This window comes from Plecotus auritus (assembly GCF_963455305.1).
Source record: "Plecotus auritus genome assembly, chromosome: 4".
NCBI classification, from domain to species: Eukaryota; Metazoa; Chordata; class Mammalia; order Chiroptera; family Vespertilionidae; genus Plecotus; species Plecotus auritus.
In genome coordinates this window covers 186,006,959-186,023,099 of record NC_137775.1, presented here as the reverse complement: position 1 = coordinate 186,023,099, position 16,141 = coordinate 186,006,959, and the positions used below count along the sequence as shown (strand labels likewise).

The 16,141-nt window shown below is 50.7% G+C and overlaps 1 protein-coding gene across 2 annotated transcripts in view; it reads right to left on the bottom strand.

Moving 5' to 3' along the window:
- NPSR1 (neuropeptide S receptor 1) overlaps positions 1–15,851 on the bottom strand; it is a gene marked incomplete at its 5' end in the record, with an annotated part of 70,307 nt that extends 54,456 nt beyond the window's left edge. For both annotated transcript variants that reach the window (XM_080667167.1, XM_080667168.1), the window contains 2 exons: positions 3,330–3,462; positions 15,708–15,851. In XM_080667167.1, the coding sequence (XP_080523293.1) occupies positions 3,330–3,462; positions 15,708–15,851 (277 nt within the window). The remainder of the gene's footprint in view (positions 1–3,329; positions 3,463–15,707) is intronic.
- Between the last annotated feature and the right edge of the window lie 290 nt (positions 15,852–16,141).

Genomic DNA, 16,141 nt, shown 5'->3' with positions numbered 1-16,141 from the left:
TGGTATATATGTACAATGGAATATGACTTGGTCATAAAAAAGAAGATTCTTCCATTTATAACAACTTGAGTGCAATATGTCAAGTAAAATCAGTCAGAGGAAGACAAATACTGTGTGATTTCAACTTGTATATGAAATGTTAAAAAACAAACAAACACATCCCTGGACTCATAGAAACGCAGAACAGATTGGTGGTTGCCAGAGGTGGGATAAGGGAAAATGGGTGAAGCTGGTCAAAGGGTACAGACTTCTAGTTATGAGATCAATAAGTTATAAAGTATAACACAGTGACTAGAGTAAACAATACTATGTTGTATATTTAAAAGTTGCTCAGAGAGTTTTTAAAAGTTCTTAACACAGAGAAATTACAACTATGTGAGGGGATGGATACTAACTAAAATTATTATGGTAATCATTTTTCAATATATACATATTGCTTTGGACATCGTAAGCCTACACATGTTCTGTCAGCTTTATCTCCATAAAGGTAAAAAAATAGAAAAATGAAAAACTGAATGAGCAAAATTAAAATAAATAAAAGAATTAAGTATGCAATTCAAAAACTCAAGGAAAGAGTGAAATCAGCAGAGAAAAGTGATATTGAACTCCACACAGGGCCTTGGACACCCGACGCTCCCGGCCTCACCTCCCTTGGTGAGCCTCTCCACTCTCTGTTTCGCATCATTAACAGGAGCGTTGAGGGTGAAGAATTCCTTAGTTCATTAGTCAATTCATCTCCAGAAAGTGCTCAGAGGCAAAGCTGATTTCTTTTACTAATAGGAAAAGATTGGCCCTTCCAGAAGGAGGAAGTCATCTGGATGTGTGCCCCAAAATATGTATTCTGTCTTTCAATGCTCAGTGGGAGTTACTCTCATTAGTTCCCCTTCTTTATTGCATTTGGATAAAACAGAGAAGCCGTCTTGATGATGATAAATGACTAATAAATTTTAATTGGCTCTTTAGCTCAAACATACAAATAGTCATTAAATTCATCCAGAAAACTGTCAGAATCGAAAGTGCTCAAGTTGCAGAATGTACAGAAATAACAACTTCAAGATCTTCTGGTTTCCTTCTCTTCTCGAAAGTAATCCTACAGCTAAAATCCCTAATGGATGTAGAGAAGAATCAGGTGTGTGTGTGTGTGTGTTTTGAATGGGTCAGAAATGTGGAGAAGAGGAAATGAGTTAAAACAGGTGCAAAATTGAAACACTTCCTCCACTCAATGTTCTGGTAAGTGATGTGGTCTTTGTTTTCACAAGCACATGAGCACTGCTATAATCACTGTGGGACAAAAAAAGACAGAGTAGCTTTGGACTCTTCTCTGGTACACTGGCAGCCATGGAAGAGAATGCTCTTTTTAAAATAAGCAACTTGTACTTGAGTATGTGTAAGTATCGTATCACTCATGGATGAGCAGAGAGAATCCCTGCCTGAAGCAAGTGGCTCGGATTCCATAGGTTTTAAAACAAGACCCAGTGTGGGTCTCTGCTGCTGGCTTCCAGAGCATTTGTCATGACATTTTCCATCATCTGTTAGTCCTGGGGGACCTAAAAGGACATCGGCCAATTTGAAAGCCACAAAAGTGTCTTTCTTTGATGCAGCAAGTCCACTTCTATAAACTTTCCTAAATAATAAATAATGCTCCCAAGATTTAACTATGAGAGAATATTCATTGTAGATTTGTGGATAATAGCCGAATTTATTTTGGAAAGATATAAACAGCCAACAATATAAAGTCTAACACAGTGACTATAGTAACAACACTATATTGTATATTTGAAAGTTACTCTGAGAGAAGTTTATTTTGGAAATTTGTTTTGGAAAAAGATAAACAGCCAACAATAATTTACCTACATAAAGAGGCAATCGTCGAGGGCAGTGGTCGGCAAACTCATTAGTCAACAGAGCCAAATATCAACAGTACAAACGATTGAAATTTCTTTTGAGAGCCAAATTTTTTAAACTTAAACTTCTTCTAACGCCACTTCTTCAAAATAGACTCGCCCAGGCCGTGGTATTTTGTGGAAGAGCCACACTCAAGGGGCCAAAGAGCCGCATGTGGCTCGTGAGCCGCGGTTTGCCGCTCTGTTGACTAATGAGTTTGCTGACCACTGACCTAGACTCTCGATTCCAATAATTACAGGCTGTTGTTGTTCCTTGTGATTAAGCCCCTATTCCAGTGGTCGGCAAACTCATTAGTCAACAGAGTGAGCCGCATGTGGCTCACAAGCCGCAATTTGCCGACCACTGGTCTAGGGGGCTACTCCTGTGTACAAGAGTGGGTAGGGGCCAGCCTGCCGAGATAAGGGGCCAGGAGAAGGGAGCCCGGCCCTCTGGAGGAAGCACCCTCAGAGCTGGGGGATGGGTGGTCAGATAGACACTCTGTCTAAATGTCTTTCTCAATGCGAGTATGAAGGACACACTATGCCAGAGACTGCTGCTTACCTCTGCTCTCTCATTCTTCCCTACGATTGTATTCTGACCAGTGGGCCCAGGTCAAAAACAAACAAACATGCAAGTGAACAAACAGCTTTAACTTTGGTTAGAGATGACAAGTGAAATGCAAGCAAAAATTAATGGGTTGGAGTCCCAGGAATGCCAGCTCAGAGGAGGACAGGTAGCTGGTATGGGCCTCTCTTATTCTTCCTCCCCCCTCTTTCTTCCCATTGGCTGGAATTTGGGTGTGATGGCGGGAGTTCCAGCAGCCACCTTGAACCAAGAGCCATCTTAACCAAGAGCTGAACTTGAGGCATGATGCGTTCACACTTCAACTGCACTGGCCTGTCCGCAAACCCACATTTAAATGTCCAGATCCCGGTTATTACCTTAGGACCTTGTACCACACCCAGCAGTGGTGTCGCATGTCCCTTACATTTCAAAAACAATGCCCTGGGACTTACATCTGCAAAGTACTTGAGACTTCACATGTGTTATTGGAGAGAGATAATTCTGGTCCCTTTTCTGGGCTCTCTTCTTTAAGCTCATAATGTGGTATGATAGTATATTACCACCTTAGTGAACTGTGGAGGCTGCAGTGTATAGAGAGAGTGGAACCTTCTAGAACCCTTTGGTGGCACTGATATTGGTATTTTCAACTTTGTTGTATAGTGAGTTATTTTAGAGTGGAATCTTATGGATATTTCATTGTGTTAAATTTGCTGGAAGAAACATTCAAATATGGGTTTTATATCCCCATAGCAATTACTCCCAAATTGGCTGATGCCTTTGGATAGAGAGCCTACCATTTCTATTGGCAAAACAATTGAAAGGAAGAAGCCATAGGAACTTTGCGCACAGCTCATTCCTCTCCCACCTGCACAGTTACTTGCCTGTGATGGCCAGTTGGGTCACAAAGAAGGTCATTCTTGACTTCCTCTTCCGCCTCCACGTGGAGAACAGCACCATGGAGTTGCCAACGATGGTGAAAACGAAGAGGACCCACAGCGTTATCAGCTGCTCGGTCTGTGGAAGACAAGCAACACGAAGCGGCACTGTGAGGACCAGGGTGCCCTGCAGAGCACGAAGCTCAGGCTTCCGGCTGGAAGGTCTTCCTTCTGCCCTCATGTCCCCACTGTCAAAGCTCTACTCGCAAGAGGCCAAAGACCAAGACCGTTTGCTCCAGGGAAGAGGATGGTACCGGGGGGGAGGGGCCTGTCTCTGGTCCAGGACAGGATGAAGGAGCTGGAGTGTGGCAGCGCGGGCCTGCAAAGTCCTGAGAAAATGCAACTGAGGGGTTTTCCAAGCTTCCCTGCCCCCATTCCTTTCGGGGAACCGGTTTCATAGGAAGAAGCATTTCGACGCTTTACATCCGTTTATTTTTTCAAATCACAGAACACTGTGTCACGGCCACACATTTTCTCCGCCCGGGCAGTGGTGCGGGAGCGGTTTGCTTCCACACTGCCCAGCACAGAGCCAATCTCTGCGGGACTCTTTCAGCCTCAGAGGAAGAAGGAACGAAGTTAGACACTGTTTTCCTTCCCGACTCCGTCTTCTCCAGCACCGTCCCTGGCCCTGCAGGCCGCTCACATCCCTTGTCCGGGAAAAAGCAGCGGGCCGCGGCTCCTCTGTGAGGTCTGCAGCATGCGGTGCACCCGCGGCAGCAATCTGCTCCCTGGACCCTGTAGAGTGGGGCCCCTGCGCCAGCCTCCCCTCGATGATGCTCAGGGACACTCTTCACATGAATACTTCACAGCAAGCGCGTCTATCTGCCCTGCACTCAGAACCTCCTTACCTTCACCTTCTAGAGTCCTCCAATTTTCCAGCAGGTGGGCGGCGGGGCTGGAGGGAGGCTGACCTCACCTATTTTCTATTTCTCACAGAAAATTGTTTTCAACTAAAATGGCTCTGTAGGCCTTTTGGATGAGAATTGGAAAGAGAAGGAGACGTGATCAAATAAACTCAGGTACTTTTGAACTAGAAGCTATGTGTTTTTTTTCCAGGTTATTCTCTCTTCATGCTGTTCTTTCACTAACTGCCTGTGGTTTGGTTTTAGGCCACATTTCCAGAAAACAACACCATAGAAGGTAACTAGTTTGTTGAGAGAGAGAGAGTGTGTATGTTTGTGTGTCCTGTATGCTGCATTGGTAACTATGTAGGCACCAACATTCAGATTCCCAGAAATCAGGGTTCTCTCCAATGGAGGAGCCCTGTGGCCCCCAGTGGGCATTGAATGGCTGGGTCTCTAGTCCTTGGACTGAGCAATTCCCACCCAGGCCTGCAGTCTCTCCTAAGGGGCTTGCGAGTGTCCCCCCCACAACCCACGTGGTTCAGGGTTCAGGTTGAGGGTTCGGGCTCTGGAGGAGGCCACATGCAAATGAAAGAGACTAGAAAATATTAATTTGGAAATATTGGGGGCCAGGCAGGAGCCCAACTCAAGGGGAAGGACTTCACCCGCTCTGGCCTTGCTATCCCTTTTATTAAGACTATGGGATACACCCATAGCCTTGAGGCAGGCAATTCCAATAATAGCCAATCAGCAAGAATTTACATAAAACTAGAAGGTGGAAGTTGCTTTAGCTACCATTGTCTCAACTAAACAGTGGGTGGTTGGCTCTGACCTTTCAGAGCTTCAAGGTTGACCAGCCTTCCGGGTTCCTTGTCCACACCTCTCTGCTAGTGAAGACAATGGGGGCTTCCAACAGGGGCTGGGGCTCAGGTGGGCGCTGCTGCGCACACAGTGGCAGACACTGCAAATGTAGCCAGCCTGGTGGCTGTGTCGGTGAATGGGAAGGCAGGCCTCAGGAGGGCTGACACGCTCTGTGCTGGCCCAGCCCAGCCTTTTCCTCAGGAGCCGACGGTGACTCTGTAAGCAGCTCTGTTCTTGAAATGGAGCCATGTCCACAGGGCAGGCTGAGCAGGCCCTGTGAAATCGCCCCCCCCCCCCCACCCCCCTTTCCACTTGGGAAATTTCTATTGGAAGAAAACCTCCCCTGATGACCTCATGGGCGTCAGGAAGTTTCCAGAAGGAGGCAGTCTCTCACTTTTGCTTTCTGGAGTCTTCCTAAGAGCCATGCTTATTTATTTGTTTATTAATTTGTTCAACATCAATGAATGGCCTGCAGTGTTAAGATGTTGGCACTCCAAGGGTGAGTAAAATATGGAGCACGTATCAAGTATACTCAGCCAAGTTCAAGTCTTGTTTTACCAAGTAAGGTAATGACATAGGAAAACACCTCATTGCATTTTTCATTTACTCATAGCATCCTTACCCACGCACACATGCACATGCACGCACACACACACACACACACACACACAAAGCCCACGGTAATATGAGGATTGGAAAATTATGAGAATTGAGGAAACAAGGTCAGAGGCGTTTGCACACCACAGTCAGGTGAGCGATTTGCTATACAAGTGGGGAAGCTTTGTCACCATCCTGACTGGGATCAGATGCTCTGCTGCTTGCGAGATATGTGATACACGGGGGATAGCCTCTCCCAGCCTACTTTCTCATTTACAAGACGGAGATCAAAATAAAATCTGACTCAGGACACTTTGATGGATAGATGCCATGATGGCAATGAGGTTTCTAGATGGTGCCTGAAGCGTAGCATACACCTAATAAAAGGTGGTTCATCTCCTTCCTTTGGTTCCTGGGCTGCATATAGGTTTGAGAAGATATTTATAAAGAACTCACAACGTTTTCAGAATGAAGCTCAGATTCACCCTGTTCGTCCTGTTTTCCATCGGAATTTCCCCTGAGCCTAATAGGCATCCCCCCTCCACGCCCTCTACCCAGGCACTGATGGTGCCCTAACACGGGTTTCAGAACTATTGCAGAAGCTAGTTGGGGACGAAGTGCTCCCTAGTGGTCACAGGAGGAAAAGTTCCAGCCAGGTGCTCAGGATTGAGTAGAGCAGGGGAAACTGGGAAATTTTCAGTGACGAAAGACTAGAGTGTTTTTGACTCAGTCACATGGTTGTGGTTTCATGGCTAATTCGTTTCAACCTCAAGTTATTGAGGCCTTGCAGTGACGTCAGCTCTCTACAGACCAGAGAATTCCCACCTGGGACTTAGAGGAATGAATTGACGTGTTCCCTTGGGGATGCTGGGGCTGCCACAGGGCAGATACCAGGGAATGGCTCTAAGGATTATGTTTCCAAGGCCGAAAGGATGCCCATGAGGGCAGGCATTGGGTCCCAGTCGCCACTTCCTGTAGCAGGTGCTACGTAAACATCTGTAGGAAGGCTATATGGTCAATGACAAGTGCAAGGGAATTTAGAAGTATCCTAGACAAGGTTATTTCAAATGGGAATGATCTCAGGAAATACAGGACATTTATTCAGTCCGGTGACTCTAGTTGGAACTGGATAGGTCACACTTGTCTGGAGAGGAAGACATGATTTCCCCCAACCTGAGGAATGATGATCTCCTTTCCCAGTGGAGTCCTGGAAACTGGGAGAAAAAAATGTCTGAAGGATCTTTGACCATCTTACGGGGGATGGGAACTAACATTATTTGAGCAACTCCGTTCATCTAGCACCTGAGCTATTCAGTTCGCACTGTATAGTAGGTGATTGATAAATGTGTGTTGCTGAACGATTGCCCTGTGCTGCGCATTGTTGGAGACACCTTTCTTACTGCTCACTTCATCCTCACAACCTGGCCAGTGAGATGTCGCTGTCCTCAATCAGAGGGAGAGGAAATGGGGCTCAGAGGGGTTACTTAGCTGGTTGGTACACCTGGTTTAGAAGGGATGCAGCTGAAGTTGGAATATTTTTTTTTGGCTTAACTGGGAAGTCCATGACCTGCTTACAATTTGGGGCCAGAGACGGTGAAGTTGCCTCATTTGCTTTCAATTATCATCATTGTTATTCTGACTCCAAACTTGTCTGAAGCTGGGCGTCTGGAACTGGGTCAGTTTTGTGACCGTTTCCCCCCAGGCTGAGCAAAAGGGCAATGCTCAGTGTGTGTTTGAAGGGACTGACCCTGGAGCCGCATGTGGCTTCCACACCACAGCATCCCGAATGTCACACGAGATGCAGCGACGCCACCTGACCCAGGGAATCATAGCGCTTTCCATACGCCTTACACTTTCATGGTTCCTTTGACGATTAGTGTTATTCCTGTGACGCTGAAGATAGTATCTCAAACACAGGACAGAGCAGATAGATCTTCCTTCCTAAGAGAGGAAATGAAGTCTCAGAAAGGTTACAATTCAGCCTCCGTCCTCAGCGAGCGGGCAAAGCAGCTGTGCTGCCTTGGCACTGGGACCCGGTGCCACCTGTCACTCACAGCACCCGGCCTCTGAGGCAGCTCAAAGCCTCATTGATTCGTGGAGGTGGGTTGGAAATATCAAGAGCAAAGGTCTGAAAGCATCTGATTGCACTGAAGAGGAGTCACTATGTAGCACAGGAGCCCACGGTGCAAAGCGAGCCCGCAGGAGCAGATTGCAGGGTTAGGGTTCCGTGATTAGACCTGGGGAGTGTGATCCAGGCAGAGGCTCCGAGCCCCCTGGGAATGAGCATGTCTGAGCGGGTGGGCACTCCAAAGGCTCCGTGTCGTGCCCCACCTGCTGCTTCAGAAGGCACGGCCAGGTGGCAGCAACTGGAACAGCCAAGCAGGCGGCCGGGGGAGCGGGGGGACTGAGCTTGCTTGGAGGGCTCACCTGGCTTCTTCCTACGGCCACCTCCTCCCAGTGAGGCCCCTTTCGAACATCTGCATCTTCGCCACCCTCCCCAGGAACCTGCTGGGAGACACCCTTGCGGATACAGTTGAGTGACTGTCCTCACGCCCTCCTCTTGGCATTCACCCTTTCTAACTGTTTTACTGAGAGCTGTGGGGATTCTATCTTGAATTACCCAAGGTAGTCTTTATTTCTAATATTCCAGTGTAAAAAATAGATAACAAGACATTTTAATGGATTACTATTACAAAAAATAAAAAAAAAATGATGTAAAGCAACATACACGTGGGGATGTGAACGCAAGTTTCATGTTTTGGTAAGGCTCTTCCTATCGTTACAGGCATGAGGAACAGGGGTGCAGGTGGCAGCCTCTGGCCAGGGGCTGGTGGGACAGGCGGACGGGGGCTCCTGCGTGAAGAACAGAGAACAGGAATGGGGTGAAGGTACTGACAGAGCCTGGCTCTGTCGAGGTGGACAGCAGGGCTGTGGACCAAGATGGTTCCAGATAGTCGTGGAGCAAGTCATTCTGTGAACTCCCATGAAGTGTACTGGCGGGGGGAGGGGGGGCGGGGGCACTCAGCCTGAGCGGAGAGCCTTGGCATATATCTGTGGAGCAGAGATGATATTCAGGCGGGGAAGGGGGGGACTGTTCTGGAAACCATGTCCTGTGAACATGATTATACTGGTTTGCATTCTGCATAATTCAACAAGCATTTGTTGAGAATCTAGTAGCAAATTCAAAATACTTTGGGGATGGAAGGGAGGCTAAGACAGGAGCTCACAGTCTGATGGTGGAGGCATATATGGAGACAAACGCTTTCAATGTGACCTGTTATAATGGAGAATTTGAGAAGAGGCTGGTTATGGCTGGTCAAACTGTAGATTCTGGAGGAATTAATATGTGGGCTGAGTCTGAAAGAGTGAGTAGAAGTAGCCAAGCAGAGAAGCAGGATACCTGGCAAAGGTGTGAGTGGAGGCAGAGGACAGAGGGGGCCGTCCCTGATCCTTAGGTCTGGTCACGGAACCGGGCAAGTCTGGTATGAAAGTGAGAACTCGGGCCGATGTCCTGAAAACCAGCTATTTCAAAACGGGGCCAAGTCCACCCCCCGGCTCTTTGTCCTGAGTTCGAAGAACTCACTACCAAGAGGAAAGATTATTTGCCATCTGGAATTTTCTTCAATTGTCTTCATGGCCAGAGTGGCCTTTGCCCTAGCTCTCAACGCCATTGTCACAGGTGACAGGAGGCAACAGCTGTACCGCCTTCAGCCTGGGGCTGAAAGGGAAGCCGCTGGCTCTCTAGCAATTCTCTCCCAGTTTCGCCTCCAGGACCGTGGTCGGCAAACTGCGGCTCGCGAGCCACATGCGGCTCTTTGGCCCCTTGAGTGTGGCTCTTTCACAAAATACCACGGCCTGGGCGAGTCTATTTTGAAGAAGTGGCGTTAGAAGAAGTTTAAGTTTAAAAAATTTGGCTCTCAAAAGAAATTTCAATTGTTGTACTGTTGATATTTGGGTCTGTTGATGAATGAGTTTGCCCACCCCTGCTCCAGGACATATGAAGCGACTACATTAGCTCTTTGTACTCTGAGCAGAAAGCGTTAGGAGCATGGGATCTGGAGTGTTTCAGCATCGCCGCCAAGGGTCCCCGTTCATGTCCCAGGGGCGATGCTAAGTCCCACTGCCTAACTGCCCCTTTCAGCCAGAGGGCGTGCCCGGGACTCCGTTTGCATAACGGTCTGAGTTTACGCCTGCAGATGGCTGGGCGACATTTTCTGCCGTCAGCTAGACAGAGCGGCCCAGAGAGAAGCCAAATCCAGTTCAGAAAAATAAAGTTACAAGCTTGTCCACTCGAGTTCATGGCTGGAAACCGTCTGAGAATGTCAGGGTGACGTTTTGAAGCGTTCATGGATGCCCTCTCTCCCGCTCCCTAGAGAAAACCTCCCCCAGCCAGGCAGCCAGAGAGCGTACCCCCATGTGCCCTCGGGGAGAAATCCCCCCTCAGTGCAGGAGAGGAAGAAGCCAGCTCAGGCTTCCACAGGCCCCTCGGAGGACGTCCTACAGCGGGGAGAGAATCGGCTTTCTCCCGGCGAGAGGTGGTGTCCTTGCCCATTCAGAGCAGACAGCCTGGCATGAGAAGTGTGGGAGGGCAGTGCGGGCAGTTTCCCCAGGACAGAGACAGAAGCCACAGGGCACAGGAGTGCGGGAGGGCACCGCGGAGGGGCAGGTGTCAGGAGAAGAGGCCCCGCTGAGAGGACTTTATATTGCCACCTCCACAGTTAGCACCACTGACAGAGGACGAGATGCCCCCTGCTGGTTTGGGGGCTTAGGATGAGAAGGGGGCTGGTGAAGAGATACCAGGGAATGGCAGCCCTGGGGGTGTACCCAGCTGTCCGGTGTGAGAGTTTTCCAGCTATGACGGCCACATGGGTAGAGAAGGAACCAGAAGACAACCCCACTTGGTTTTCTGCTGCCCAGAATCGGGAGCGAAGAAGTGAAATTCCACATTCCCAGTAAGGACCCAACGATGTAGCCACGACTGAGACAGGGCGGGAAGGAGCTGTGACCGCCTGTCCCTGGAGGGAGAATGACAGGGACGCTGCAGGAGAAGGCAGTGCAAGCCTGGCCTGGGCCGGATGGGGACCCGCACAAGGTGGGGACCAGGACGCCCACTCCTGAAGGCCAGCGGCACTCGTCCTCTCAGCTGATGCCCACGTGCTCAGACCCCTCCCTCACCCCTGCCCACACTGCAGAGGCGCACCCCCTATGCAGGGGTGGGCAAACTTTGTGACTCGAGGGCCACAATGGGTTCTTAAACTGGACCGGAGGGCCGGAACAAAAGCATGGATGGAGTGTTTGTGTGAACTAATATAAATTCAAAGTAAAGGAGCGGAGGGGAGAGCAAGCGAACCGGATAGAACAGCCGAACGGGTCGGATCCGGCCCGCGGGCCGTAGTTTGCCCACGGCTGCCCTATAGCCTCCACACCTCCCTTGAGTCAGACAACGGGAAAACCCCCCACAGGCCGGAAAACTGTAACGACCTAGTGTGCTGCGGAACAGCTAAGATTACGTGTCTTGCCACCAGACGCCTTAGTCACGTAAGAGAGATTTAGTTGATCAAGTTTTTCTTTCTCACAACTGGAGTGTCCGACTGGGGAACCACACGGCATCCTGGGGGGCCAGCCCGCACATCAGTGCCTTTCTCCGTGACACGGAGTGAAACTGGACAAGGTGGAGCTTGCCTAGCGTAGAGGATTCGAAGGGGAGTGTCAGGGCTGCGAAGCAGAAACAGGCAGGAAAGAGCAGACCTTTAGTAATGATTTCACTGAGCGCGGCGAGCAGGAATGTCCTTATGCACAGCTGCAGGATTCGGCGGGAGAAACTCAGAATGAACAGGCCGAGTGGAACTAATGAGAAGAGGGGAAAGGCGCATGATGTGCGTGCAAGAGCCCTGGTTATGAGCGGCAGCAGGTACACGGGAAGCCAAGGGGACCAAGGGCTCCTGGGCCCCAGGCAGGCATCCCTGACGTCGCCCTGGGGGCCAGGGCAGGAAGGGAGACAAGCAAGTCATGGAGGAGGGTTCTGGGGAGAGGAAGTGGGCAGGGGGGACTGAAGTGGCTGTCCCTGAAGGTGGAACCACTGGGGAGAGTGAGTTCTTACAAATAAGCCGGGAAGCTAAATACAATGACAAGCACAGCACAGTACACTTATGCTTCTTAAACTGAGCTCTAAGCCCAGGGTGAGATAATTGGGGCATGGGTTGAACTGGAATTTGCTTTGGTGACATTAATGGAGGAAGAATGTGTTAGGAAAATGGACAGTAGGACCGCAGGCAGAGAGCACCAGCAAAGGAGGGGAAGGCACTGCGGCCAATCACCGCCAAGCACTTAGGAGCCCTCATTTGCATACAAACAATAGTTGGACTGACTGTGTGCCATTTGTAACTACTCACTAAAGGAGACTCTTCAGAGATGGTCATCAGGTAATATCTGGATATGCAGCAGTCTTGGCTCATGCTTCTCCCCTCAGCGAAGAACCAGCAATAAAACCGAGCTCATTTGCATTATTTTTTAAGTTAGGCAATTTATTAACCGAGTCAGGTTTCCCTCCCAGTTACTTTGAATTAATTTTCTCATCATTAAGAATCAGAGATTTGGGAAGCAGTGCTGGCGAATTCCCTGGCAAAGTTAAAGGCTATTATGAAGAGGCCATTATTCCATCTTTGTCTTCCTGTTGGACGGCTTTATATTCAGGTCCCCAGACATTTGCAAGGAGGATGGGACCTGTCTTGTGAGAAAGTAAACTGGGGACCTAATGCTGGGGTTCAGGGCTTGAGGAAGTGAGCTGGATGGGACCTTGAAAGTAGGAGAAACTGGAAGCTGGGAAGGAAAGCAGGGCCTGAGCTGAGGACCTTGAACCCAGGACCACACAGGGTTAGTCACTTGAAGTTCATGAGCAGGGGTGGGGAACCTTTTCTCTGCCAAGGGCTCTTCGGGTATTTATAACATCATTCCCGGGCCATATGAAATTATCAGCTTAAACAGGAGCTGCTCTACTTGGTCCAACATTTAGTGAACTCACCCCTAATGCCTCGGCAGGGCCAGTAGTGTCCTGGGAATACACAACCAATATTTCCTGCAGAAATGAAGTGCGAGGTTCTGTGATTTTATGGAATGGACATTCCCCACCCCCGTGGTAGAGGAAGACGGTGGTGAACTCACTCCTGACCCACTCGTGGAGTGGTGAGTAGGTTAGAGGAGGGTGGGGAGCAGGGCAAGAACTTGGGGATGGTGATGGGAAAGGGGAGAAGGACCTAAGCCTGCGAGGGAAGGGCCAGTAAGATCTACACAGGAATATCCTGACTTCTGCCAAGAGAACTGGAGGGTTCAGAGAAGAACTGAGTAAGTTAGGAGACCAGGCATACAGCTGGGGCAAGACCGCTGAGTCTAACAGCTGCACTGCAGTGGGTACGGGCCCCCCGGCTCACCCAGGGACCAGGGTCCCCTCCATGGTGCCACAACTCATTCCACACCCCACCCGCCGGAATCTCTCACGTACCTTGGCCACGTTGGCTTAGAAATGGGCTAAGGATGCACGGAATGTGCCTGCAGAGAAGGCCCTCGGTGTGTACGGTGGCAGAGGCCAGGCAGGGCAGGGCTGACACACAGGCCCCCACTGCCGTCAAGGAGAAAGCGTGTTTTCTGTGGGCCGGCCTGACAACATGCAGGCAACTGACAGACACAGAACCTCGCCCTTCATTTCTGCAGGAAATGTGGGTTGTGTATTCCCAGGGCACTACTGGAATTCAGGGGAGGAAGAAGTCAAGGGAAGCTCCATGGAGGGAGCAACCCAACAGGAGCCTTAAAGAGCGAGTAGAACTTAAACACAGAGGAGCATGGGAAGCAATTCCAGATGAAAGGAGACCCCGTGAGCTGTGAGAATTAAATGAGATACGTTGCTCAGAAGGAGGCCTGTCATCAAGGAAGCCCTCAGCAAATGAGATAGATGGTATGGGTGTTGTTATTCTGATGCTTTATTTTTATGATATTTTTACTGCTTTTGGTAAAGGCAATGGGGATTAAAAGTGCACACTTGGAAGATAGTAAGCAAGCACAATTCTGAGCTCCTTCTTGAGATGCTTGTGGGATCAAAGCATCCCAGTGAATGAGGGTTTTTTTTTAAAATTTAATTTTATTTTATCAGAATTCTTTCTGCATCAGCAGTGCCGCCAAACTGCTCATGCTCCACGGGGCCATGGAAGAAAGTTGCACTGAGCCGGGCTCCCAGAAACACCACCACGGACCGCGTGGAACTAAAAATCACCGCCTTCAGTCAGGGCCTGCATCTCTCCCAAAGTGACATGGAGAGTGGTAAGCTCTGGGCCTGCTCTCTCTGCTTCTCCCCTCGTCCAATAGCTGAGTGAGGGCCAACACGTCCATAGGAACGAGACAAAAACCAGGAGGTTCCTATTAGCGCCCCGGGACGGTGCTGCACAAACACGAGTGGAGAGCGAGCAGTGTGTTTGGCCATGTCGCCAACACACCCCTCCAGGCGCTGTGTTTAAAACACCTGTCGTGCAGGCTTTCAGCCAGAGTGCTTGTGAGGGAGAAACGTCGCTCTGTGGTCCCACCTATCTATGCGTTCCCTGGCTGCTTCTTGTGTGTGCCCTGATCAGCCCTGCAGCCTTGGCATATAGGACGATGCTCTAAACCATTGAGCTACCCGGCCAGGGCCGGCTGACAGCTTTGATTTCCTGCGTCTCAGAACGGCCGCCTCTCTGCTATTATGCCTTTTGCCAAGGCCAGGCTCTCTCCGCTGTTGGCTGTCACGCTCTGTAACTATCAAAGCGGCCGTGGAGGCGGCGTCTGAAGCAGCCCTGGGCTCCCCGGGGCTCAGCGCCTGCCTGTGGGAGCAGCAGCTCGGGGTCAGCGCACATTTCACGGAGGGAGGGGCCTGCTCAGTCCTCGGTCATGGACAACCCCCTCCGCCCCCCCTTCTGCGTGCATTGGTTTCTGTTGTGGAGCCCGCAGCCGGCTGTGCGGGCCTGGGCCGGGGCAGCCTGTCTCGGTGACTCACGGGCTCTGCTGGGCCTCAGCGCCACCGGGTCCCCAGGAGCGGGGCTGGCTCCAGGGACAGCTCTGCTGACGGCTTTATTCTGAGGGTCGGCGCAGAAGCAAAGCTCCCGGGGGAGCGGTGGATGTTCCAGGAATGCTACCTGGCTGGGTAAAAACCAAATCATTTCCAGAACACCAAGGGGGTTTTCAACAAAACTGCTAGAACTTTTCTTGGAGTATTTCCTTTTGGGGTTCAAAGGACCGGTGTGAGACCCGGGAATTAGTGTCGTGACCGAACGCGCCAACGGGTGACCGAACGCGCCAACGGGCAGCGGGTGCAATAACCCGACAGCCCAGGCATCCTGCCCAGGAGGCAGGAGACGGTGGTTTTCCAGGCGCCCCGAGGGGCCGGACCACAGCTGTCCAACAGGGAACAGGGTAAGCTTAATGAGAACCATGTCCTCCACGGGGACTTCCAAGAGGAAGCTCACCAAACTTGGATTCCTTTGCTCGTTCCGAGGATACCTGTTGCTAACAGTCACAGCACCCACGGCAGTCCCGGCATCTATTCTACTGATGCTCAGTGCAAAGAGTCAATCAAGTGTGGGCCTTCCTTCCCTCCTGCACGTCCTGTCCCGGGGGGACGGTGAGGTCACCCCTCTGCTGTTCCCAGCAGAACATTCACAGCACTGACCCTTACAAGACACACATTTCAAGCACAACTAAAGGATTCATTAAACGTACTTTCACGCGAGAAAAGGGAGATAATTTTTTTTAAATCGTCCACTCAAATACACACATTCTCAGCAGCAGCAGGGAAAAAAAAGAGCCCTATTCATAAAAAACGACAATACAGGTCCTCGCAGGGTCTATAGAAATTGTTGCTTTAGCTCATCAGTTTGGTTTCTCTCATTCTCTTAAGAGAAGAAGCTGCCCCCGCACAGCACTGGCTGTGTACACGGGGGTCTCTTAAACCCCGCTTGTCCCGTTCTTTACCATCGGCGTGGACGGCGGCGGGCAGCACACTCACCTTGAAGGAGGAGTAGAAGGAGCCCCACTCCTCTTCTGCCACCACTTCCGTGGAAGTTGTGGGGAAGCAGACGGCCGTGTGAGAATCCGGGGTCTGCGTGGTCCCGCTGGAGTTGGCGCTGCCCTCTGTGAGGTTGGCTGGCATGGCTCGGGCGGCCCAGAGCCAAGGAAGAGAGTCCAGGTCCTCCTGAGAGACGAGAGCCGGCAGCAGCCGCACCTCCCCGGGCTCCCAGGCTCTGGCGGGAGCTGCGCTGAGCAGAGGCACAGAGCCCTCGGAGCCCACTTCATTGAAGAGCTGGCTGACGGCAGGGCGCATCCACGTGCTGCTCTCTCCTCAGCTGCCACGATCCGGGAGCTGCCAGCCTCAGCTCCCACAGCCCACCCAGGGCCGGGCCTCGCCCCTGGAGCGGCTCCCCAGACAGGCCTCCCTGCCCA